Genomic DNA, 24,547 nt, shown 5'->3' with positions numbered 1-24,547 from the left:
TCTTCAATGGCAGATGAACAATTTCACTTGTCAAACCCCAGCAGGTACAAGACTTACAAGTCACCTTGGTGTAGTTTTGTCAGCTTATTTCAGCCCCAACACAGGCTCTGCATAAGCAGAAAGCACTAATCACATCCAATTATATACTTCTGTGACATTAAATGTCTAAATGAGACTTTCAGAAGTCAAAAGAAAGCTTTTTTTCCCACTAAAATCAAGTAAGCTTGAACTTGTTCCTTAGATGAAAATACAGCACTTACCCACTCTGTCACCAATTTTTCTACTACTGGTGGAAAACAGCCATGGACATTTAGATCACAAAAAGAAAGAAAAAAGCAAAAGCAGAGGAGTTCAGAGGGTAAGAAGACAAATACAAAGTTGTATGGAGACGCTTAAAAATTGCAGAGTTGATGAGGCACAGAGGAGAGTTGGAACTGACATGTCTAGGAGTGATCAAAGATGAAAAGGGAAGCCAAGGAACATGTTCTTGGTTCCCAGTTTGAAAGCTGGCAGGCACTGATGGGAGATGCAGAAAGCCTCCCTCCAAGTGCCATTTGCAATAGTCCCACGATCTGAACCTGATGAATGCAACCTGTGTGCTGCAGACACCCTTCTGGGTGGTGGAAATTGAGACAGACACAAGAGCTCACCTTCCTGACAGTGTGAGGGACTCTCTCAAACACTTTCAGCTGCTCAGGAGAAGGCAGCCCAGCGTACATGGGCAGAACACGGAGGTGCTTCTTCATCCCAGTGCGAGCGAGGGCCCGAGCCTGCTCTATGAGCATGGAAACCACAGTCTCCACTTCCTCCTGCAGCCACAGCAGCACACAGTGAGAGGCTGCACTTTAACAGCACATTCATGTCACCTAGATACAGAGACTGCACTAAATAATACCACTGTCATTGTCCAAACTCCAGGATTTTGACTAGCTCACTCCATGCTGTAATATTCTTAAGATAAATTGCTATTAGTAATAAATAAATAAAGTTTTATATACATGTTTGTGTTCACTGTTATTTGAGTCAATGTCATATCACAAAAACATGAGCAAAATCATGGGGAAGGACTGAACCAAGCTTAAGAGGAAGTAGGTTAATTTTCCTGTCTATCTCAACTGGTGAGAGCAAAATGGGAGGCCAAAATATTTTGGCAGAGCAGAATGATGTGGGTCTGGATCAGGAATGGCACAGGAACAGCATTGACACCTCCTGCTCAGTTTCATGTTTAATCTCAGCTGTGGCATCTCACTCTTAAAGATAGAAAACAAAATGTTCAAATATTGCCTCATGAAAATGCAAATTCATTATTCCAAAATGAAATCAATAAAGGGGATGAGGAATTGCTTTTGAAAATATGCAAGATGTTACTGAAGTTCTTCAAGGTAGCTCCTCACTGGAGAAATGAGTTGCCTCCCATTTGCTCTTCCCAGCTGCAAAGTGAGCTGACAAGCATAAATAGAGCAGAAGAGACCAGTACATTTCCATCTCATGGCAATTTGTTTTTCTGTCAAACACTTCAGATGTTAAGCCTAACAAATGGAAATTCCATTTGCCTTAACTATTAATGATGACTCACTGTCAATTTAACAACTGGGTATATGTGACTTGCACCAGCAAACCACACAGAATTCCACTCACTAACAAGGCTGAGAAGTACAGCATTAAATGACAAAAACTACCATCCATCACTAGCTTTGACAAATTCAGGCCATATATTGTCTTCACATCTTTGGGACTGGCCTAGTTTTGCTCCCATCAATAGAGAAATGTTTGTCATCTTTACTGAGAATAAAGTAAGCACAACTAAGGAAAGCCTCAGGAGACTGAGGCAGCTTTGCAAAGCTCACAATACAGCACTGTAAATAAAAGGAAAAAAAATAGCTTATGTCTATACCTGGCCAGTTAAAAATGCCAGTATATCACCATCATTCTCCATCTGGTGAATTTTCATTGTAGTTTCCACAGTTGATTTTATATAGTCAGGAACAGGGCTATGGGGAGAGAAAACAGCAGAGACGTGAGCAGGAAAATAGGTACAGATTGCTCCCCTCCAGCAGGGACAAACAGAGCAGCTTTGGGACACCAGAGCTCTAATCTAGACAAAATGATAGCACAGTTGCAGTGTCACTACTGCCAGACCAGACAGGAACACACCTCTGCAGGTAAAAGATGTCCACTGGAAACGTCCTCCCCTCAACAGTGAGGATCACACTGGTGTCTTTGCTGGGGTCACCGGTATCATTTTGATTAAAGAAATCCCTGAATTTCTGCATTAAAATAAAAACAAACAGTTTCAGGTTGACATTTCAAGGAATGGAGAGAAAAACCTAAAGACACAAACAAGTTAAATTACTACTACTTGGATGTTTACTTCATCAATTTGATACTGCCAATTAAAAAATGTGGAAGTTTGATTTTGCTGCCTTCTATTCTGTCTGGGGTTCAGGCATTTAGCACAAATAGCATTGTATGTTTATTACTTTGAGAAGTAAAAATTGGAAAGGGAAATAAAATTAAATTAGCAAAGTCAAAGCTAAGAAGAACTTAGAAATAATTGGTGCAAAAAGGTTTGTGCAGGGCCTGCATATTCTCATCCATTTTTGGGTGAGTGAGTAAATTTTACAGCCCTTACTGAACACCAAGACCTCACTTTGTAAAAGCAGAGTTAGGCATGATTTATGAAAGTTTTTGATTTATGTATTGTGTGACACCTTCATAAATTTAGATCTATTGTCATGAAGTATTTTGAATAAATAACAGCAAAAGATGGAACTTAAGGACCCATATAATTCATATCAACTTTTATGAGCATTGTAGAGATAACCATCAACTCTCTGTATTAAAAAAGATATTTATATAGTCACACCAATCATTTTGCTCATATTAACTCATTTTAGATTAACTGTCATCTATGTGAAATATGAATTTTGGCAGTTAAAGTTTTGCATTGTAATGTACAGGATATACAGCAGTGCAAACACTACCAGCACACTACCAACATTCATGGCACATGGTATTTGTCATTAAAGGAAATGTCTGTGTGCCCACATCTTCAGTGCCACATGCAAGCTCTCACCACCACATCTTATTAAGGACAGAGCAGTTAGGAAAAGGGCAGAAGAGGAATGAACATGATATAGGAGATGGAATAGCTGCCATATGAGGAGAGACTGAAAAGGCTTTGTTTGGGGAGCATAAGGTTGAGAAGACACAGCTGAGGTTTACAGAATCAAAGGTGACAAAGTAAATGTAAAACTGGGTTTGGGGGTGGTTTTTTTTAACACAAATCCCCAGTACAAGAACTGGGAGATCCTTGATGAAACTAACAGGTTTGAAAGAATTAGACCAAGTACTTCATTATACAGCAGGTGGCAAACTCCTGAAAATTACTCATGGTGTCCTGGAGACTTACAGATTCAAAGACAAATGAACAAACAGCAGGTCCATAAACACACAGTAGAGGGAAACAGCAGGAAGGTGCTGACTAATATCTGTACTACAGCTACTGCAGCTGCTGAGGCAGCTCACACTGAACAGACCCACAGCAGGTGCACAGCCTCACGTGCTCTCCCTGAACAGCATCTCCTGTTGCTGCTGCTACAAGCAGAACACAGGGCTGGGTGAAACACTGCTCAGCTCTAAGAGTTCCTCTGTTCTTCCTACTCAAAATGAAGTTCAGGATGTTTTAAGTGAGTTTACATAAGTGTCCACAGGCCATGAGTCAATCAGGGATGTTGTAAGATCTCACTGAAACTAAATCTATTAATTTATCTCTTAGTTTTACTTGTCTATAGTTGCCTCAGGTTATTTCTATCAGCAAAACTGAGCTAAATGTCCCTTAATAAATTAAGCCAAAAGAACATAATTTCATAAAGAATACAAACAAGGAGAAAAAAGATATCAATACATAAAAAGCAGATTCATGTTTAAATTCACATCCAAAACAGTTTGCTAACAGAACATGAAAACCAAACAGAGCAACTGAACTACAGCAGATTTTTTCCTGTAACCACTCCAGCAGCACAGAGGACAAGCTGCACATGAATAGCAGCAGTGGAGCTGTCACCTAATGTCACCTCATTTCAACCCAAATCTCTGAGCTGTACCTCTGCATCCAAGGTGGCTGAAGCCACAATCAGGCGGAGATCCCCACGCTTCTTCTGAACCTGGGAGAGAGACCAACAACAGCCAGAGTTCAAACTGCTTTCTGAAATATAAGACTAGAACCAAGATTTAGAGAATCCAGATTACCAGAAACCTCTCTGTAAAACTCCTTTAAACTACAAGACAGGTGATGAATGAAGCAGCCATATCACCACACAGGTCTAAGAACCCAATGACTGTTTAAGAGTTTTATGTATTTATTTTAAGGGCATTCAGTCAGTTATTTTAATTTACTCTTGATTTCTGGTAGGAGTCAGATCTTTAGTAGGCTGAAAGTCAGCAACAAGCCCCAATCAGATCACTTCACATGATCAGCAACAGCAGAATCAACAGTGTATTTTTGGAACTATCAGCTAAGGAGACATTTCAGCATCAGGGGAAAGAAACAGAGGATCCTCAATGTCAGATGACCAAAGTAAATAGCTGGGTATGTACAACAGGCTGCAGGATAAATGAGGAAGCAGCAGTCACACTCCCTAAATGAGGAAGCAGCAATCACACTCCCTCAATTACCAGCCATCAGGATCAGAGGTTGAATGAAAAGGATGGAAATTAAAACAGTTACAGAGAGCTGTATTAAAATCACCAAATTAAAATTACAGCTTTACAGTGAATTAAAGAAGAATTACCTTTTTTAGTAAGCCAATGGCAATGTCTGTATAAAGAGTCCTTTCATGAGCTTCATCCAGCATGAGGACACTGTGAAAAAAGCAGAAAGGTAAGGTTTCAGAAATTACTTGACTGACACTAGAATCAGTGTCTCCCTGTCCTCTAGGAACAGCATTATTTGAAATCTGCTGCTGGGCTGTTACTGTTCACAGCCACTTACAGAACTGGGGAAGTTAAAAAAGCTTCCAGCAGTGAAGCAGGGAGAAAAATGTACCTGACATCACATGGGACATTACACACTGTTCTCTAATCAGGCTAGTTTTTGGAAAGGAGTAGAAGAAAACAAGTCTATGTTTACTGTACTGCATAGGTTTTCTGGATGTCAGAAAAGCCTGTTTGTTGTTGGTTTGTTTTATTAGTATAAGGAAGAAAAAATAATCTAAAATCAGGAAATTAAACAATTCAGACTCCATAAGGCCCTCTTAGCTTTTGTCTCAAAACTACAGGATCAAATACTGTTGGTTTTGGTGTTGCAATGATCAACTAACAGTATGTTTTGCTAAAAACAGTGTTGTTTTTACAACATAAAAATCTCAGATTTCTACAATAATTTTCACTTTTTTTGGTATTTAATTTATAATAGCCACTAATAATTTATAAAAACTGCTATCATAATAGCTTGAAAAAGCAGGTTTTTACCAAATTGCACTCATTCTACTTTTTCTTACCTGTATCTTGTTAACAAAGGATCAGCCATCATTTCCCTCACCAGCATACCATCAGTTAGAAACTAGAAGTAAATGAGAAAAAAGAAAAGTAAAAAAATTCTTGTTATATAGTCTCCACTAACTGTGATTTTTATAGATGCTTTTGCCTGAATGTTTCCTGGCCTTTAATCTTCTAATGATCTATCAAATTAGACTGTGATGGCAAATATGGTCTTGAACTAGGTAAGAATTGATGGTAAAACCCTCCAAATTTCCAACTCTAAATGAATAATCATGCTTTAAAAAGTTAAATTCAGCTGTATTTAATGAACAAATATCTCCATTTCTTTCACTGTAAAAGGAACCAACCTCTGAAAAAAAAAATCACAAAGCAAATTGTCTCATTCATCATCACTGCTATTCCAGCACAACTAAAGCAAATCCTCTTCTGCAGAACACAAGCAACACTCACATTGCTCATAGCACTGAAGAACAGCTGCAAAGTTGCTATTTAATCCACCAAATTATCTCTCAGCCTACTCATCTTGGGTTTTCTCTGTGCTTTTAATCAAAATCTATTGTTAGAGGAGGATACTTTCAATCTGTGATTCACTGCAGCCTTTCCCTATGACTTTGAGTGACACACAGGTCACACCAGTACTGTACTAACAGCTGGCCATACCCTGAAATTGTCCTCTAGATTTAAAATGGTGCTTGTTAGACTAGCAGAATGGAATAGATACTCATTTTATTAAGGTTTGGATTGCCACAGCCATTTCAAGCACAATTCTGGGGTACCCACTTGGGAAACCGAAATGTTACCTATTCTCTTGAGTGGGCATCACAAGGTTCTCATTAATTTTGCAAAAGAACTTGAAGAGTTTCAACCAATCCCTTCAGAGCAACCACACCCTGTTGGTGTTTCACCTTAATTCTTGTGGCCTGTGGGTCTGTGCAGTCGTCAAAGCGGATGCAATATCCAACCTCATGTCCCAGCACTGCCCCTCTTTCATCAGCAACTCGGCCTGCAACCTGGGAAAAGAGATCCTCATGAGCAACCAACAGCTCAGCACCCTGCAGCCTTGTGTCATGGCAAGCTACAAAGACATCTAAAGACACAATGAAACTCCACAATATATGAGTTAGTCCCTGTAGAATTCCAGCCACAAGTTAGTGGCAGTCATTTGAGTGACACTCTAGCCCATGCCTACAAGCAGTGAATTCATGATTTCAGTTGGAATCTTATCACCCAAGAATTCAGGATAATTGTCAATCTGGGTAATGCAAGCAGAAGTGCAGGAATTTCTAAACTATGCTTTATATCTTTGCAGCTACCTAGCTCTATTTCTAACAACCCCCATGCTCTAGATGGGAGAGCAGATAAGTCACTTATTAAAATTAAATATCATTTTCAGTTCAGGACAAAGCAATAAATCATCAGTTATATTTCTCATCTCCTGTAACAGTCACAGTCCAGGCAGGCTGCAACAACAGTCTCAAAGAAAAACCCTGCTGTGTCCATGTACTAAGCCTGAATGGAATAATCTTTCTATTTTAAGCTTAAAAATGACGCATTGAGACATGAAAGGGAAAAGAGAAGAGAGTTTGCTGTGAGAAATCATTGCAGCACTCACAACATATCCTGTAAAACTTATGCTCTGTCAGCTGGATGCCCTATGAAGGAGAAAAGGGAGGACACTGCAGGCAGACTGCCCAAAGCACAGGATGCAGAGCAGTGCTAGAGACTGTCCCCTTAACCAGGCTGGATCTGGTCAAGGAGTACTGGATTCTACAGTATCTACTGAGGTGAATGCTGGTGTTGTACATACCAGTTACTATATTACAGAGGACAGGCAAAATGAGGGTTATAAAATGGCACCTCAGCTCTCTGTAGAAAAAGAATGCTGCAGCAGAAACTTCACCCAAATCAGAGCCTGGCAGCAGTTGTGAAGACAAAAGAGCAGTGGATGCTTTCTGTGCACCCTGCTAACAGAGAGAAGTCATTGCCCTCAGCATCTCCTTTTCCCCCTCACAGCACATCCAGATGATGTTATGCTCTCCAAGACAAAATATGTATATGCAAATATCTCTCACAATAAAACTGTTTCTCCTTCTGCCTGACATTTTTATGAGGGGAAACAAAAAAAAAAAACCACACCCCATAAAAACAACAAAAACCAAACACAAAAAAATATTAAAAACCTGGTTATGAATTGCTAGAAAGAGGTACACAATCTCTTGTTTCTTCCACTGGCTGCATAACTATATGCAGATTTACATCACTGTTTCACCTTGTGAAAGAAGTTGAGGGTCACACAAGCACAGTTCTAGTCCTGAGTCAATCACAGCTCAGCCCTAAGTTCTGCACACAGTTCTGCTGACATCAGTCAGTTTTACTTCAAAGCTTCTACATCTGCAGTTCTGGAATGCTGGAATGCTTGTCCAGACCCACTAGTGAGGTAGAATTCAGTGTGTAACACCAGCAGCTCTTAGAGAAAGACAAGCAGAAACATCTTTTCCTTCAGGAGCTTGTGCAGATTCCTGCCATTCAACAAAACCTGCTGATACACTGGAGGTTCTAATGCCAGCAGACTGGGGAGATGGGGACACTCACTGAAACTGCAGCGACCCGACGAGGCTGTGTCACCCCAACAACTCTGCCCTCAGCTGTCCAGCCAGCTTCTGCCAGGTACTGCAAACAACAGTGGGGAGAAGAGAGACACTGTCATGCTGTGCTTACACCAAGGTGTTAGCTCCTCACACTTGGTGTTTTCACCTGGTTCTGCTCAATATTCCATGAATTCCCCCTGATTTCACCAACCCAACAGACACTTACTTGTGGAATCTGTGTTGATTTCCCACATCCTGTTTCCCCAATAATCACCAGGGTCTGATAGTTCTCCACTAGGTAAAGTATGTGATTTCTGAGCTGAAAGAGAAGATGACATTTAAACATAAAAAGCAAATAGTACAAAAATAAGAAAACTATTAAAATAACAATATTTACATATCTGGCAGACACAGTAGCTTCTTGTTACATGGAGTTCACTGCCAAAAGCTAAAGAGTCCTTTAAAATCTATAAATGACATGCACAGCATATAGTAAATAACATCCATCAACAAAGCCCTGAGAACTGTCAGTTACAGTTGCCAAACAGGACAATAAATTCCAACAAATAGAGAGCAAAGCCATAAAATTATTATTTATGTTGCAAAGTGATTTTACACTGCTCTTTCAAAAAACAAACCAAACAAACAAAAAAAACCCCCACAAGAACCAGGCATCATACAACACATTTAATACATCAAAAAGAACTCCTGTACCTTAAAAACAGGCAGCTTTTGCCTTTGCTGTTCAATGGAGAGGGAAGCATAAGGGTTGTAGATGACAGTGACAGCGCTGCTCTCAGCAGGGCTCTGCCTCTCCTCCGAGACACTGACACCAGGACCTTCTGAGCCTACACAACAGGAGTGAATTTTAACTGGAACAACACACATCTGCCTGGTGCATCACAATACAGCCAAAAGAAATATGTTTCGTACAAGTAGGAATCATGGGTGGCAGCATTTAAAAAAAACCCAAACAAGTTTTCTGTGAAAGCAATTGAAATATTACCTAACAATAAACAAAGGATATGCCCCTCACTTCAGCTCTGAATTCACCTCAGGAACTGAAACTTGATTTATTCCTGCTGCAAATTATCACAAAGCTACTGACAACTGAAACTGTGGAATCACACAAGGGAACTAGAGACAAAACCTCATCTCAGTAACAGAATGGATCATCTCCAGCTGCAGATTCAACCAGGAAAGTCTGAGAGCAAAGAGGAGGATTCCCCTGTTTTGTAGGATTTCCTTGCTTGCACTTCTCCCACTGTTGAAAGGTTACTCCTTTTCAGAGCTGCCAAGCAGTTCTACCACAAATCAACAATTATCAACATTATTTCCAAGGTCCCTCTCTCGGAGCTGGTTTCCCCGGTGTTAACCACGGTTATTCCCACCCATGGCCAGGATTTTGCTCCTCCCTCAGAATTCCTTGGGATCCCCCTGCACTCTTCACATCCCCTGGAGACCCCGGCAAAGGGCAGCACACCCACCCTACAAACCACCCCCCTCCATCCCCTCCCCTGCCACCCCATACCGGGCAGCACCCAGGGGAGCCACAAACACCCCCTGGGCTTCGGCAGGGAGGGAACATTTCCATTGGCAGGGAAGCCATTTCCCCGCTGCCCTCGTGGAATCATCAAGGTAGGAAAAGACCTTCACCATCATCAAGCCCAACCATCAGCCCTGCACCACCACTGTAATCCCTAAATCACCCAGCACCGCACTCTGACGCCTCTTAAAAACCCTCAGGGATGGGTGACTCCATCACCTCCCCGGGAAATTATTCCAATGCCTGACCACCTGAACAGTGAAATAAAAAATTATAATAGCTAATGGAAAAAATATAATAGCTAATGCCGAGTCTCAGTTTAAGGCTATTTCCCCGGTTCTCTGACGGCAGACACGGCAGAAGGGACCAGCTCAGCACAGCCTCCTGTCAGGGAGTTGTAGGGAGCGATGAGGTCACCCCTAATCCTCCTCTTCTGGAGACGAAGCAAACCCAGCTGCCGCTCCCCATAAGACACATTCTCGAATCCTTTCACAGCCTTGCTGCCCTTCACTGTAAACGCGCCAGCGACCCCAAAGAGCCGAGGGTGGCAGCGCCGCACCCCTCACCACGGCCAGCCAGCTCGGAGCTCTGTCCCCCTCACCCCTCACCACAGCCAGCAGGGCTCCATGCTCCATTCCCCGCACCCCTCACCGCGGGCAGCCCGCGGCGGGGCTCCGTGCCCCGCACCGCCACATCCCGCACCCCCACATCCCTCACCCGGCTTCCAAAACTTCACCGGCCCCACGGGCGCCGCCATCTTGGGGTGAGAGGGCGGCCGGAAGCGGCGCCCACGTGACGCGGCCCGCGTTGCCATGGAGCCCGCACCCCCCCCCCCCCCCCCCGGGCCCTCCCCTCACGCGTAGTGCCCGAAGGTGTTGGCCCATGGCAGATCCGCCCTTCTTCCCGTGAAAAATGCGTATTTTATGATTGGCTGCTCGCAAATATTCAAATGAATATTATATGTGTTGTGTTAGAAAGTAATGCTGTGTTAATTTTCTTAAGTAGCGTGTTAAATATAGTTTTAGGTCATAACAAAATGTTAAAATAGAAACTATGCTATGTAGGATACTGTTTTTTCCTAAAGAAAGGACTCACACTGAGATAGCAGCCACAGGACACCTAAATCTTTCAGAGACAGAGAATTTATTGCTGCATTATCACTAGAAACGAACTTCGTCCTGCCTCGCTCAGCCATGAAGACGCCGTTAGGATTATAAATTGACACTGACCAGACAGAATCATGTGTTTGAATGGAATTTATGCATCATGTATGAATATGCAACAGGCTGTTGTTTTTAAGGGTTAATCCTCTGTTAACGTGGGTCCCTTTTCGGGCTTATGCTGCCCAGAAAAAGGTACCTGGACATCTGTAACTCTTTGTTTCTATTGTCTCATACTGTCCTAATCCTAATTGTCCAAATTATTATTACTCTAATTGTATCACTATTTTTATCATTTTATTACTGTTAAACTCTTAAAATTTGAAAAACAAGTGATTAGCGTTTTTCACATTCTCTCTGCCTGTCTTCCCTCACAAGGCAAAGATCTGCAGCCGAGAGACCCCGGAGTTCCTGTTAGCACTTAGGAACAGGCACTGCCCAGCAAACTGCAGTGCAGTGGGTGGCCTGGCAGTGGCTGGCCGAGGAGCAGTGGACTATGAGGGAATAAGGTGCAAACTGGCATCAGGTTTGCACCTTATTTCCTGGCACAGAAGCTGGGGCTGCCCCTGGATCCCTGGCAGTGTCCATGGCCAAGTTGAGGCTTGGAGCAACCTGGGATAGTGAAATGTGTCCCTGCTCATGGCAGTGGTTGGGATGAGATCAGCTTTAAGGTCTTTTCCAACCCAACCCCTTCTGTGGTCACCTGGGGGAGCATTTAACGGGGTCGAAAGATCACTGCCAGAAAGTCCCTGCTCATTAATTAATTAATTAGAGCTGATTCCCTCTCCAGTGAAGGATGCCTCCACAGCTGCTGCACTTTACACCAGGCAAGGTGTAAAGGACAAAAAAGAAAATTATCACACTAATAGTGAATAGATACAGCTGTGCCCCACCACAGGCTGCTTACAGCCTGTTTAAACTGCAAACACACCCATGAAAGCCCATGGAAGTTAATATTGAATCAAACTTAATGTAGGCTTTGAGTTAATTAAGTAGAAGCTAAAGGAAATATAAAAAATTGAAAGCCCAAACTGTTTCTAGTAAGTTTAGTAATACTGTCATATATTCATGCTTATGGGAAAGTAAAAATCTAATCACATCTTATATTCTTATAACCTCCCACACTAGCAGTGCAGTTATGGTGATTAACACAAACTGTACCTCACAACACTCTACCTCCCTGTTATGCTGAGTAACCACATGTAAAAGAGGTTATTAAATTATAATTATGATGTTCTTTAACGTTCTAAGTATATGTTTCAATGTACTTTTGATACTGAGTCCACACTATCAAAAATAAACACAACTCACAGTATTTTGTATCATCAATATATTAGTAATCATTGAGAAAAAATCCCACATGGAAAGAGCTGCCTATTAAAGTAATGAGATGAATAGCAAGTGGAGAAGTTATGCTTGAGAAAATATATACAGATAATTATTATGAAAATAAGACTTGCACAAACAGTATTTTGCATAGAGTCCAACATTGTATGGGGTTTGCCTTTATGGAAAATAGAGCTAAGAATAAAAATACATCTTTCAAACTTCTTTACATCTGGATGGAAGTTAATAGTACAAAGCTATGAACTATTGAATATTTACAGATTAGGAGAGCCAGAGTGATTACATTTCCATGATTGTCAGTGCAGAAGAAAGAGGGCCCAGATTAGCTGCATACTAATCAGTACATTTTTGCAATGTACATTTCTGCAAGCTCCATCTGTCCAGTTTAATGTCACCTTGCTGCTGTTTAGCTGAAACCCACGTGAAATTCCTCTGCCAAGTTTTAACCTTCCCCTCTGAAGCCCAGAACCCACAAGACACTCACACAAGCACATATCTGAGTATTTTGTAGTAGAAGAGCCACAAGATAAATTGAGAAATGATAAACCTTTGTTTTGGCTAATGATTATCTGCATTGGCAGGCTGCTGTAACTTCAGTGCCTCAATGTGCAGCTGTTTGTGAGGATAGCTTATTCTTTTGAGGGTGATTTTTTTCCCTCTAGAAATGAATGGATTAAAAAATAATAATATAAAATTGAGCTTCCAAGAGACCTTAAAAATGGTTCTGCCACTGACTTCTGTGTCATTGCATTTCTGGTGAAATTAGGACTTCTGTGAAGAGGCAGCAGCTTCACAGATTTCAGATCTACTCAGCTCTTCCCACACGACCAGACAGCAGCAGCAGCCACAAAGATAACAAAAAGTCTGTCTGGTAATGCCAAGAAATTGGTCCTTTAGAATATTTTCACTCACACATTTATTGCATGATGTCCAACAACCCAAGCAGTCTAATATAAAGGCCATTTAAAATTCAGTCACACTAAAGCCTTGTTTGCTGACACATTAGCTCATTCTGCCTGCCAGAATAGCTTTGTATGAAGAAAATGTAACATTGGAGGAGTAGTAGTGTGGTACTGACCTACTGGTTTCTAGATTAGGGTTACTCCTGGTTTATGTCATGAACCAGTTGGAGGAGAGTTTGTACAAGACCAAGACTGATTTCAGAGCCTGCTTTCATCTTGGAACAGACTTTCAAGCAATATGAATTTCAATACCTAGATTTCTAAACAAAAAAAAAAAAAAAAAAAAAGGGTTGAGCTACTGAGCTATGACACTGCCAACCCATGCCAACCCATAAGTTTAAAACATGCATGAACAGGTTGAGAAATGAAAATTTAACAGAATAGTACAAGTCATAATGTAGTAGTAGAAGTAATAATGGCTGTATAGTATTCTTCAAACAAAGCCACAATTCCAGTCTCACTTTCTCTCAGTCTGAGGTTTCTTTCCCAGCTGCCCTCACAAACACACTGCAGGACAGTGCTGGGCAGGGATGGACGGACGTGGTTCCTGAGTTTCTGCTGCTTGCTCTGCATGGACATGCAGTTCATCTCTCTATGATCCAGTGTGGCCTCATAACCAGGGAGCCATTCCTCTTAGTCAGCGGGGGAGAGGTGTGCAGCGTGTTATTTGGGCTGTACAGGGCCTCCCTGGAGGCGTGCAGCCAGCTCCTCTTCCTCTTCAGATCTCCTACAAATGCTCTCAGATACAAAAATTCCATTCTCAGGAAGTGTTCCCTGGTCATGTCTCTGGAAGCCACTGTTATCCTGAACAGCTGGTCCCATACCCTGTTCTTCTTGCTGCTAGAAAACTCTTTGAGGTTGATAGGCTTTGACCGTGAATGAAGAATCCGAAATTCCAGGTCAAAGTGTGCAACTGCGGGGCCTGACAGGATCAAAATGTTACTGCTGTTCAGCTTCCCATCTGTCCACGTAAAACTAGCAAAGGAAGGGTGAGAAAATTATGAGTTAATTCCAAATAATCACTAAAGAAAGTATTCACTGGAAATTCTCCTTCATCACGTTTAGTTATGTTGTTCTTACAACCCAACTGATGAGCAGTGGGTGCTTTTAAGGATACAAGTTGGTCATAAAATCTGATCAGTTTTCCTTTCTATGGAGAGAAATCATGTAAAGCAAGAGAAAGAAATTGGCACTTGCCTGTAGGAGCCTGTGGTCACTCTAATGCCATCAATCAGCATGAACTTTTCACGGACTTTTCCAATGATTTTGGTGCCCGACCTGGTGCAGTACGTGCGCCCCGTGATAATCCGAACCCTCATCAGCTGTTAATGACACAGCAAGAGTCAGGTGCACTGCAAAGTTCAGTGATTGCATTAAAGGAGTAACACAGCAACAGCCATCCCTGATGAACTGTGCACTGGCACAAGAGTCACCCACAGGGAACAAAGTGAGGATTTTGTAGGAAAAGAGGTGACATTTAGGGGCAAACCCCTAAACTGACCGTGCAGAATGGGACTGTGAAAATTCCTGTCACCTAATCATCAGGATCCAAATTCCACAGACTCCTGAGAACCTGCTTCTCCCTCATCCTTCAAAGTCTCGACAAGCCCAAGCAACTCCAGTCATGCTTTAGGAGTTGGACATTCCTCCTGCATTTCCTTGAACTTTCAATTAGTATTTGTGCTCAGAAAGCAGCTGTGACATCCAATTACAAAGGTTTCAGATTTTCTATTAATTACTATCTTATGTAGGAATAGTTAAATCTTCCAAGATAGAGCTGGAGCTACATAACACCCGTTTTAAGTTGTGGCAGCAAGTATAATAATTTCTTCACTTCACAGCTTAAAGATTACAGCCATAAGATGATCAATTCCCTATCCCTATAAATATGACAAGGCTCACCTTTTCCTGCTCAAGGTCAACTCCCAGATCCTTGCACATTTTTAGAAAATGGGAAAATGAAGACTGATCTAGAAGGATATACACTTTAACTTGCCGTTGGCTACAGGCTTCCAAGAGGTCTGTGAAGATATCAGTGTCTGTGAAGGAATCCATAACCAGGGCAATCATCTGAAATGAGTTTCAGAAGAAACCATTAGGCTGTTTCCACAGCATTGCAAAAGAGATAGCACATGAGAAATTTGAGTTTCAAATTAAATACTCCCCCCTGCCTTTTTTTTCAGGTGGTTATGGAACATGGTACAGTCTTCTGTGATAAAGAGTATTCTTCCTCACCCTGAGATAGAACTAGACCCCTGGTTTTGCCCTATGTTAGGCAAATTTGAGCTCTTCCTAAGCAGGAGAGGTTGTTTTCTTGAGAACAGATGACTTTTCCTCAAAAACATTGCCAGAAGAAAAAGTTGAGCTTACTTCCAATACTACAGTTTTCCCATCTTCCAACATTTCAAATATAAAAAGAAACAGTAAGAAAAGCCAAAACCACCAGTGTCTGACTGCTCTTTATATCTCAGCTCTCTGTTTGAGATAAAAGTCAGGTTCATCCTCGCCTTACTATACAGATTCTCATATTTCAAGTCAAGATCTGAGTAAAACATCCCTTGAGGGCCAGCTCCTACCCCCGCAGATCTCCCCCATGATCTGAACCCCAGGATTTGCCGTGGATCCTCTGTAGGATGGGGAAGCAACGACTCTTTCAGAGAGCCGGGAATGGGCACTCCGGGTGCCAAATCCGAGAGAATTCAGCGGCACCCTGAGAGCCCGGACCCGCTTTTCAGCACTGTGGGAGTGGAAAAAGCTGGCAAATGATGAACCTGATTAGAAAATAACTACAAAAGATGATGGAAAAGACATGAAGCAATACGAAACAGCAGAGTAATTATAAACAGAAGAATATGTAAGTAAGAGTATGTACGAGTAAGAGGGAAAGGACGAGGCGGCCCCGGGAAGCCGCGCAGCGGGAGCGGGCGCTCCGCGGGCACTCACTCACACTCACTCATACTCACTCACTCGCTCGCTCACTCGCTCACTCACTCACTCACTCTCACTCACTCTCACTCACTCTCTCTCACTTTCTCACTCACTCACTCACTCACTCACTCACTCACTCACTCACTCACTCACTCTCACTCACTCACTCTCACACTCACTCTCTCACTCACCTGCCGGGCGGAGCGGATCTGGCGCCGCACCGCCTCCTTGCAGCCGTAGATGCTGTCCCCGCAGCCGGGCTGGAAATGCGCCTCCACCCGCGTCAGCCCGCGGAAGGCGCCGCTGGCGAAGCCCGGCCAGCCCAGCTCCAGCGCGGGCGGCTCCAGCTCCGAGCGCTCGGGGAAGTAGGTGAGCGACGAGGCGTCCAGCGAGGCTCCGGCCGAGGGCTCGGCCGCCGGCTCCGGGCCCGCGGCGGGCGGCAGCGCGGCCCGAGCGATGTCCTGCACCTCGGGCTCCGACAGGAAGGGCGGCAGCTGCTCCCGCCGCAGGAAAGCGCGCAGCGCCTCGGGGCCGCCCGCCACCAGCTCCTCCAGCGCCAGCCGCTGCGCCTCGCTGTACGGCCCGGCCGGCGGCGGCCAGCGCCCCGAGCCCTCCTCCAGACACTGCGACGCGTTGGCCATGGCCGGAGCGCCCCGGCGCTGCCCCGGCTCTTTATAGCGCTCCTGCTCCTTCCCCGCCCGGCTCCGCTCCTCCCGGCCGCTCGCCCACGGCACAGTCGCGGGTGGCACAGCCCGCAGCCTTCCCCACGCCCAGGGAAGCGCCAGCCTCGAAGGAGGAAGATCAGCCCAGCCCGCATCAAAAGGCTGCTCCAAAATTTGGAGAGGGCAAATGGCCCCAGCCGGAAAGGACCAAGCGGCGACGAAGTGACTTAGTCACCCCGATTTAAAATGCCAAATAAACAGAAAGCAAAGCTCAGCGATGATCGGGTGAAAGCCCCCAAGGCAAAAAGGAGTTTATTTGTAAACTGTTTCTTGTTCCTGTTAGAGTACCTTAACAGCTGCACGGCATAATAAAGTCAAAAAACACATAGAACAAACAAGGTAATTTTACATACATTCAAGAACTGCAGGACTTGGGCTCTTAAAAATACAACTCGATATTGGCTTTGAAGGTGTAATCTTGGCTCCCTCCATGCAGCTTGGTTTGGTGCCAGTGTTCCAGATCCACAAATCAAGCAATAAAGTACCTTATCATTTTGAACAAGTGCAGACAGAACTTTTCTCCCCACCTCCACCTTTAGTGAAGGAGTGGCTGCTTAGAAATCCAAGCAATAAAAGTAGCTAAGCCTCATTGTCCTTAGAGATTTCAGACAGAAATTCCAAAGTTAGTTACTTTCAACACTTGCAGCCTTTTTGAGTTATGGATATTTCTATTCATTCATTCATTCATTCAATATTCGAGCTAACAGCTGAAATGTGCCATCTACTGGACACACATGCTCCTGAATAAAAAAATACATAACCCAGACTCTGATTTGATTTGGCAGAATTCAGTGTGGTTGGTCACTGAAGTACTGAGATCAGGTCTAAAGAACAACAGTACAGGCCAGATCTCAGGGAGAGACTGCTCAGGTAAGAGACCCAGCAAGAACAGACATGCACAGAAATCTGCAAACAGTCACAAAAAGGCTTTGCAAAGCAACCAAACTTCAGGCCCACTCAGCATTGGAAGTATCTTCAAAAACTAGAGTGGCACTTCAGCTCCTCAAACCAAGTTAGTAGTGAAAAAATGATGAGCAGGAAAGAGTATTTCAGACAGCAAAGTTAAAAAGAGAAAAATGTTTATTTATTTCCTAGAGTTACTTGTAAATTAACATTACCCAACATAACCCATAACATTCTGTAGTGCATTTGTCAGTTTACTTTTGAACAGGGGCTTTGTCACATGCCCTCAGTGATTGTCTCGCCTTGGAGCCCACTGCAAAGAAGGAAACACACACACACACACACACACACACACATACATATATTTATATATCTCTAAACAAAGGCAGCTGAGCATGATCAAACCAGAGGGCTAGTTAGCTCATTCTGTTTCAGGAGGCTTAAACAAAGGAAAAATAATACAGTTGAAGATAACCTGCAACTGTTTCAATCCTCTTTGCAACTTGAGTGGAAGAGTAACATATGTATCACAGAAGTTAGAATAAAATCAGCTTTATGGCTCTTTGTAAAAGCTGATTCCTCTCCTGTCAAAGATAAAGTAGAAATAAAAGTCAGTATTGGAAAAAAAAGATTGAGAATTCCTTGATATAATATAATTCCTTGATATAACATAGATCTCCAAAGCTACTCTGAGCAAGTTCAGTGTGACTCAGCTTTTTCCAAGTTTACATAAATTAAAACTAGGGCATTAGCAATCCTGGAAAGCAGTAACAAGTTCAGTTTTAAAGTTAAATACCCAAAATTAAAATGATCTTCACCTCTAATCCATACAAGAGGAACCTCTAAGTTGTTACTATATAATGTCTCTTTTTCATCACTTACATTGCATACTATAAAACAAAGTGCTGGAGAGTGGTGTATTAAAAAAGTATCGAAGAAATAAAAGTGCTGGACGGAAATGGAAGAATTTTAGGTACAAAGTGACAGCAACTTGAGCCTGGGCTTTGCGTGGTGTGTGGTCAGGGCAGGAATCATTTACTGAGGGAATAGAGCGAGGCGTGGCGCAGGCTGTGCAGGCTGGCGCTGATGTCGCGCCTCTGCTTCAGGCTGCCCCCAGAAGGGACCTGGCTCAGGTAGGTGGCAGGGACACGGCCCCGCCGGGACAGGATGGCCACCATGTGGCTCAGCTTCGACCTGATGGTCGAGTAGTGGAACTGCCTCTCTTTGTGCAGTTTTTGGAAATACTGTGCCCTGTGACTACTGGAATATTCAAAGGAGCGGAGAGAGGATATTGAGCCTGTAGAGCTTGCAAGAGAGCACTGGGATGATGATGAAGACAATGATTGCAGACTAGAGCTGGATACGGCCTTTGCAGACAGAAAATACTCTTCTTTTGAAAACTTTCTGGGAAGGAGGGGTGTTTCTGTGCCCTCCTCTTCCTTTGTCTGTGTCACTGCAGTCTTCAGCAAAATGGATGTCTGAGTGCCTGTCACTCTGGCTGTGACAGAAGCCTGAGTGCTACTGTCTGCTGTGGCAGTGCTGGCCTGAGTGGCTGCATTGCATTTGGTCACAGCTGCCATCACTTCCCACGGGCCAGTTTGAGTTGATGCACTTCTCTGTTCCACTGTGCCCACTTGATTGCTGAACGACTCCTCTTCACACAGGCAAGAAAGCTGCAGGTTGCAAAGCTTTCCTGCAGGAGTATATTCAGTTTGATCTGCTTTTTCCAGCAATTTCTTTGGCGTGCTAGACAGTCTGGCAAATTCTGCTCTCAAGTTGCCTTCCACAGTATATTCTTTGGAGGATTCTGTTCTGGTCAGCAGGTGATCAAACATGCCACTGTTCCTGCAGCTGGACGGTCGCTTTGGGCTGATGGGCAGTGACTGGGCATAAAGAATCCTGAACTGGAGGTCAAAGTGTTCAACCACTTGACCTGACAACACCAGCAAGTTGCTGCTGTTCAGCTTCCCATCAGACCATGTGAAACTGTTGAAAACAAACCAAGACTCACAGTTAATCTCCAGTGCACTTCAACAGTGCAGCTACAGACAGCAAGACAGCTTAAAAATGAAGGTAAGAGAAGAAGTCAACAGGGTATTAATTTCTGCAGAAAGAACTCTATTTAGCCATCGCCAAAAGTTGAGTAAACCAGTTTTCCAAGGTGTTTTCAGATTGGTGTCAGCCCCACTTGGACTCAGCTGGTCCATGTGCCATTGGAACTCATTAACACAGGGCAAACAGCAAAGTTAATGCATCCTTTTGCAGCAAATCCCCATTTCTACAGCTTCACTGGGCACCAGCAGACCCCCAATACTTGCCTGTAGGAGCCTGTTGCCACTCTAATGCCATCAATTAACATGAACTTCTCCTTGGCTTTCCCAACAATTTTGGCACCTGACCTCATGTAGTACGTGCTCCCTGTGAGAGTTCGAACTCTCATCATCTGGTTCAGAAAAGAAAGGAAAAAAGTGCCATCAAATTTAAGTTAACTTCCAAAAGCTTTTGATTAGCAATTTTACTTAAAAGCAGCTAAGCACAGTATGGAAGATAGGAATGAAATGAACTTTTTTATACAGGCTGTGTATGAGTGTTTTCAGTCACACAGTGCTAAATTGCTGTTAGATTAGGTGACAACAGTCAGTTCCAATTAGTTACTGCACAGGAAGGCAGGAGTGCTTTTCCCTCTCCAGAGAAACTTACTGCACTGAACATAAGCCTATCCAAGCCATAACACAGCCATGTCCATTTATATTCACAGCAGTAAGCAAATCACCTGGCTCACATCATCCAAACCCTCTTAAAAGAAAGTATTAGGAAAGAAAGCAGATGGTACCAGAGCTGTACCACCCTTCAGCTTCCCACGTTTCTGTTTTGCTTAGCAAGCAGTTCCTCAAGCCAAAGAATAAAACTATTTAAACATTGCAAAATTAAATCCCTGAAAATTGCTGCATCCTCAGGATAGGGATCCCAGTGCACACAGCAAATGGGGCTGGTACACATCAGGGTTGTAGCTCCTACATATGGGCAACAGACAGGTTGCTTTGGCCTTTCAAGGCAGTCTGATGCTTTGTAGAAAGGCTTCTTTGATATGCATACACTGCACCACAAAAATAAAAACAAACCACACAGACCCCAATTTAGTACTTACACTTTCCTGCTCAGGACAAACTCCCAAATTGTTGCACATTTCCAAGAAATGGGGTACAGAGTCCTGGTCAAGGAGGATGTAGACAGGGACTTGGCGGTTGTTATAGGCATCCTGAAGGTCACTGAAGATCTCAATATCTGTGAAGGAATCCATCACAAGGGCAATCACCTGCAAGGAAAGCCACACCACTTACTCAAGGGACTTATTTTACACAAGACCACTGCCTCCCCCAAGCATTTTCTCTTGCTGTTATCATCAGGGCCTCATGCATTTCCTTGTCCTGCTGCACAGGCTCTAGCAAGCTCTATAAGATTTCTATATTCCCACAACACTCCTGTAAATTCATTGTGCCCCAGCATGCAAAGCAAAGGCCTGAAGAGGTTATTCCTCTGTCTGCTGCTTTTGTACACCTTCACATTCTCCTTTCCTACACAACCCCCTGTAGTGTGGCCAGGCTGGGGAAGCAATCACAGCAGAATCTGACAAATCTCAAGATAAACCATCTCCACACCTGTTCTCCCAGTGTTTCAAGCAGCTACAGGAGAATTAGCTCAAATGGCCTCCTTGCTGTCAGAGCTCACAAACTCCAGCTGATTTCCAGACTCTTCCTGGTCTTACTGAGTTTATATCCCTTACCTTCACAGGAAGTCCCTCCACTCACCCAACAGTTCTTTCAAAAAGGCAAATCCTAAAATGGGAATATCACATTTATGAACCATCTCTCCAGCTAATTCAGAGCCACCTCACACACTGATTTGGTGCTCGAGTTTTCACCCTCCCAAACCACTTCTGTGTAGGGACACAAAGATATAAAGGATTCAGCTCTATGACTGAATTTTCCACTTTTCTATTAAACCAGCGTAAAGAACAATGAAAATGCAACCACTGTGGGTACCTGGCACATGCCCTTATCAGATGGAGGCTGCTGCAGCACACCCAAGGTGTATAAGCATGCAACACAGCTGCTCTGTGTGTGGCACAGCCTGTACTCAGAGGAAACCTTTCCCACAGGAACGGGCTGAGCTCTGCATTCCCACTTCTCTCCTGCTCCCTAAGGCATTGGTTCTGTTTGGCTGAGTTCTGTCATATAACATGCACAAGCACATGGGTATTTCTAGATAAAGTTACTTTATGTTGGTGCTTCTTGTGTGTGTTCTGAGTTTCTTGCCACTCAATCACTTGTATAAGTGTTGAAGAAGATTAAAAACCAATAAGATGCTTTTGACAAGACCAGACAAGTGAGAAAACCACCCTGAAAACAAAACAATTCACACTAAATCCTTGGGAACAATGATGCCTTCAGATGACAGCTCAATTCACAGCACGTTTGAGTTCTAGTCCCAGAATTAGCAGCTGAAAAAGAAATACAGTTTTGCCCAAAATGTTTAGAGGAAAGACAGAAAAACCTTTTCTCCAGTCATCCATTCAGGATAGCAAGGATAAGATCACAGCACTCACTCGAACTAACTGCATTTGAGTGCATTAATTAGGGAAGAAATTATGCAGCATCTGGAGTTTTCCCAGTCTTCATATTAACTTGAGGAACTCAGAAATTATTGAGAAGTATCACACAGAATCTGACATTCAGTAAATCTTAGTGTGTCAAACATGCCCATTTCTCTCCACAAAAATTCTCCCTGGATCAGGCACAGCCACAAACAGGGCAGGAGTAGCTTGCCTTGCTCTTGGCTCAGAGTGAGGGAAGGTGTTTGCCAGGATGCTGCAAGAACAATATTACAAACAAGTACAGCTTTTGGGGGGGAATGAATGCCTTTATGGTGTTCACTCGAGTTACCAGACTGTCTCATATACCTGTAGGGATTGTTTGAGAACAGAGCTTCCTCTGGGACCGTTTCTGGCAAGGAGCCCGTCGTTCATGTCATCCTCGCACACTCCCTAAGCTCCTGCCCTCGCAAGGGAGTAGAGCCTAAGCTCGGTTGTTGATTCAGGGTGTGCCGTGCACGTTACACAAAGAGACAGAGGTTGCTTCATCTGGCCACCCAAAAAGGAAGCTACACATTTAAATTTTAGCTGAGCCAATGGAATGGCTGCTAAGGAGAAGGGTGGTTCCCGGCTGGGATTACAGTTGCAGGCTATAAACTCCGGGAATGCAATGAGTTACAGGGAACAGTTACAAGTTCCTACGCCACGTGGTTTTCAAGCCATACTGTGCATCAGAACAAAAGCGTTCACTCCTGTAGGGAGAAAGTCCTGTCAAAAGCAGTTCTGTACGTCACTTAGCGAGCTAAGGAAGGAAAATACAGTCACGGTGTTATATCTATAGGTACCCTTCTCTTATAGAAGAGGCTTTTTCTGTGTCACACCTTTAAAGGAAGTTTCTGCAAGCGCACCTGTGTGGCAGAGGTGGGGACTCTTGAACAGGAGACCTTTTGCTCCCTGAAAGCAGGGACAGCTGGATCCAGCGGCTATGCTGGATCACCCAGAGCACCCGGGAAAGGGAGGGCTCGCAGGTGCAGCAGAGTGCCACTTTTTCTGCATTTTCGAGCTTGTCCTCCTTAACGACGCTGTCTGCTCGACAAAGGCTTTAAAGCCACTTGGCTTTGCACGGTGTCCCATGGCGACGCGCAGCGGTGCCGATTCTTGATGCGCTCGCAGACCCAGGGGAGAGGGACCCCGGGCAAGGCAGGGCAGGGCAAGGAAGGGAGCTCCTCGGGCACTCACTCACTCACTCACTCACTCTCACACTCACTCACTCACTCACTCTCACACTCACTCACTCACTCACCTGCCGGGCGGAGCGGATCTGGCGCCGCACCGCCTCCTTGCAGCCGTAGATGCTGTCCCCGCAGCCGGGCTGGAAATGCGCCTCCACCCGCGTCAGCCCGCGGAAGGCGCCGCTGGCGAAGCCCGGCCAGCCCAGCTCCAGCGCGGGCGGCTCCAGCTCCGAGCGCTCGGGGAAGTAGGTGAGCGACGAGGCGTCCAGCGAGGCTCCGGCCGAGGGCTCGGCCGCCGGCTCCGGGCCCGCGGCGGGCGGCAGCGCGGCCCGAGCGATGTCCTGCACCTCGGGCTCCGACAGGAAGGGCGGCAGCTGCTCCCGCCGCAGGAAAGCGCGCAGCGCCTCGGGGCCGCCCGCCACCAGCTCCTCCAGCGCCAGCCGCTGCGCCTCGCTGTACGGCCCGGCCGGCGGCGGCCAGCGCCCCGAGCCCTCCTCCAGACACTGCGACGCGTTGGCCATGGCCGGAGCGCGGCTCCGAGCCCGCCGGGATCGCTTTGTGCAGAGTTTGAATCCAAACAGAGCGGCCGCCGCTGGAGGAGCCTTCCCCGCCCCGCGCCGCCGTTGGCTCCGGCAGGGAAGCACCGCCTCCGCCGGGCGGGACCGGGACGGAGATCCCGGCTGGGGACAGCCCTGCTGCCCTTCAGTGGAGCTCCCGGCTGGGAACAGCCCTGCCGGCCTCCAATGGAGCCGGGACAGCCCTGCCCGAGCCCTCCTGCCCTTCAGTGGAGCTCCCGGCTGGGGACAGCCCTGCCGGCTTCCAACGGAGCCGGGACAGCCCTGCCCGAGCCCTCCTGCCCTTCAATGGAGCCAGGACAGCCCTGCCCGAGCCCTCCTGCCCTTCAATGGAGCCGGGACAGCCCTGCTGGAGCCCTGCCGGCCTTCAATGGAGCCAGGACAGCCCTGCCCGAGCCCGCTGCCCTTCAATGGAGCCGGGACAGCCCTGCCCGAGCCCCGCTGCCCTTCAATGGAGCTCCCGGCCGGGGACAGCCCTGCCCGAGCCCCGC

The 24,547-nt window shown here is 44.9% G+C and overlaps 3 protein-coding genes across 4 annotated transcripts in view; all 3 read right to left on the bottom strand.

Annotated features, from left to right (window-relative positions):
• Window positions 1–10,461, bottom strand: part of DHX35 (DEAH-box helicase 35) — a 29,909-nt gene extending 19,448 nt beyond the window's left edge. Inside the window, exons 1-11 of one of the 2 annotated variants that reach the window (XM_054644230.2) lie at window positions 10,354–10,461; window positions 8,805–8,938; window positions 8,317–8,409; window positions 8,095–8,172; window positions 6,408–6,512; window positions 5,502–5,563; window positions 4,794–4,863; window positions 4,107–4,166; window positions 2,155–2,267; window positions 1,895–1,991; window positions 651–809 (exon numbers count right to left, since the gene is read on the bottom strand). In XM_054644230.2, the coding sequence (XP_054500205.2) occupies window positions 651–809; window positions 1,895–1,991; window positions 2,155–2,267; window positions 4,107–4,166; window positions 4,794–4,863; window positions 5,502–5,563; window positions 6,408–6,512; window positions 8,095–8,172; window positions 8,317–8,409; window positions 8,805–8,938; window positions 10,354–10,450 (1,068 nt within the window). In that variant the 5' untranslated portion in view covers window positions 10,451–10,461. The remainder of the gene's footprint in view (window positions 1–650; window positions 810–1,894; window positions 1,992–2,154; window positions 2,268–4,106; window positions 4,167–4,793; window positions 4,864–5,501; window positions 5,564–6,407; window positions 6,513–8,094; window positions 8,173–8,316; window positions 8,410–8,804; window positions 8,939–10,353) is intronic. The other variant, XM_054644229.2, reaches the window with a different exon arrangement.
• A 1,573-nt stretch (window positions 10,462–12,034) lies between these two features.
• LOC129127859 (protein FAM83D-B-like) lies at window positions 12,035–16,832 on the bottom strand. The gene is made up of 4 exons (XM_054644746.2): window positions 16,225–16,832; window positions 15,008–15,175; window positions 14,303–14,427; window positions 12,035–14,080 (listed from the first exon to the last, which is right to left on the bottom strand). The coding sequence occupies exons 1-4, from the start codon at window positions 16,672–16,674 to the stop codon at window positions 13,690–13,692; spliced, it is 1,134 nt and encodes a 377-aa protein (XP_054500721.1). The 5' UTR covers window positions 16,675–16,832; the 3' UTR covers window positions 12,035–13,689.
• Window positions 16,833–17,063: 231 nt separating this feature from the next.
• LOC129127787 (protein FAM83D-B-like) lies at window positions 17,064–24,048 on the bottom strand. The gene is made up of 4 exons (XM_054644647.2): window positions 23,553–24,048; window positions 20,807–20,974; window positions 19,977–20,101; window positions 17,064–19,644 (listed from the first exon to the last, which is right to left on the bottom strand). Exons 1-4 carry the CDS (start codon window positions 24,000–24,002, stop codon window positions 18,690–18,692), a joined length of 1,698 nt encoding a protein of 565 aa, XP_054500622.2. The 5' UTR covers window positions 24,003–24,048; the 3' UTR covers window positions 17,064–18,689.
• Between the last annotated feature and the right edge of the window lie 499 nt (window positions 24,049–24,547).

The sequence above is a fragment of the Agelaius phoeniceus genome, chromosome 17 (assembly GCF_051311805.1).
Source record: "Agelaius phoeniceus isolate bAgePho1 chromosome 17, bAgePho1.hap1, whole genome shotgun sequence".
NCBI lineage: Eukaryota > Metazoa > Chordata > Aves > Passeriformes > Icteridae > Agelaius > Agelaius phoeniceus.
This window is presented reverse-complemented; position numbering and strand designations above follow the sequence as displayed.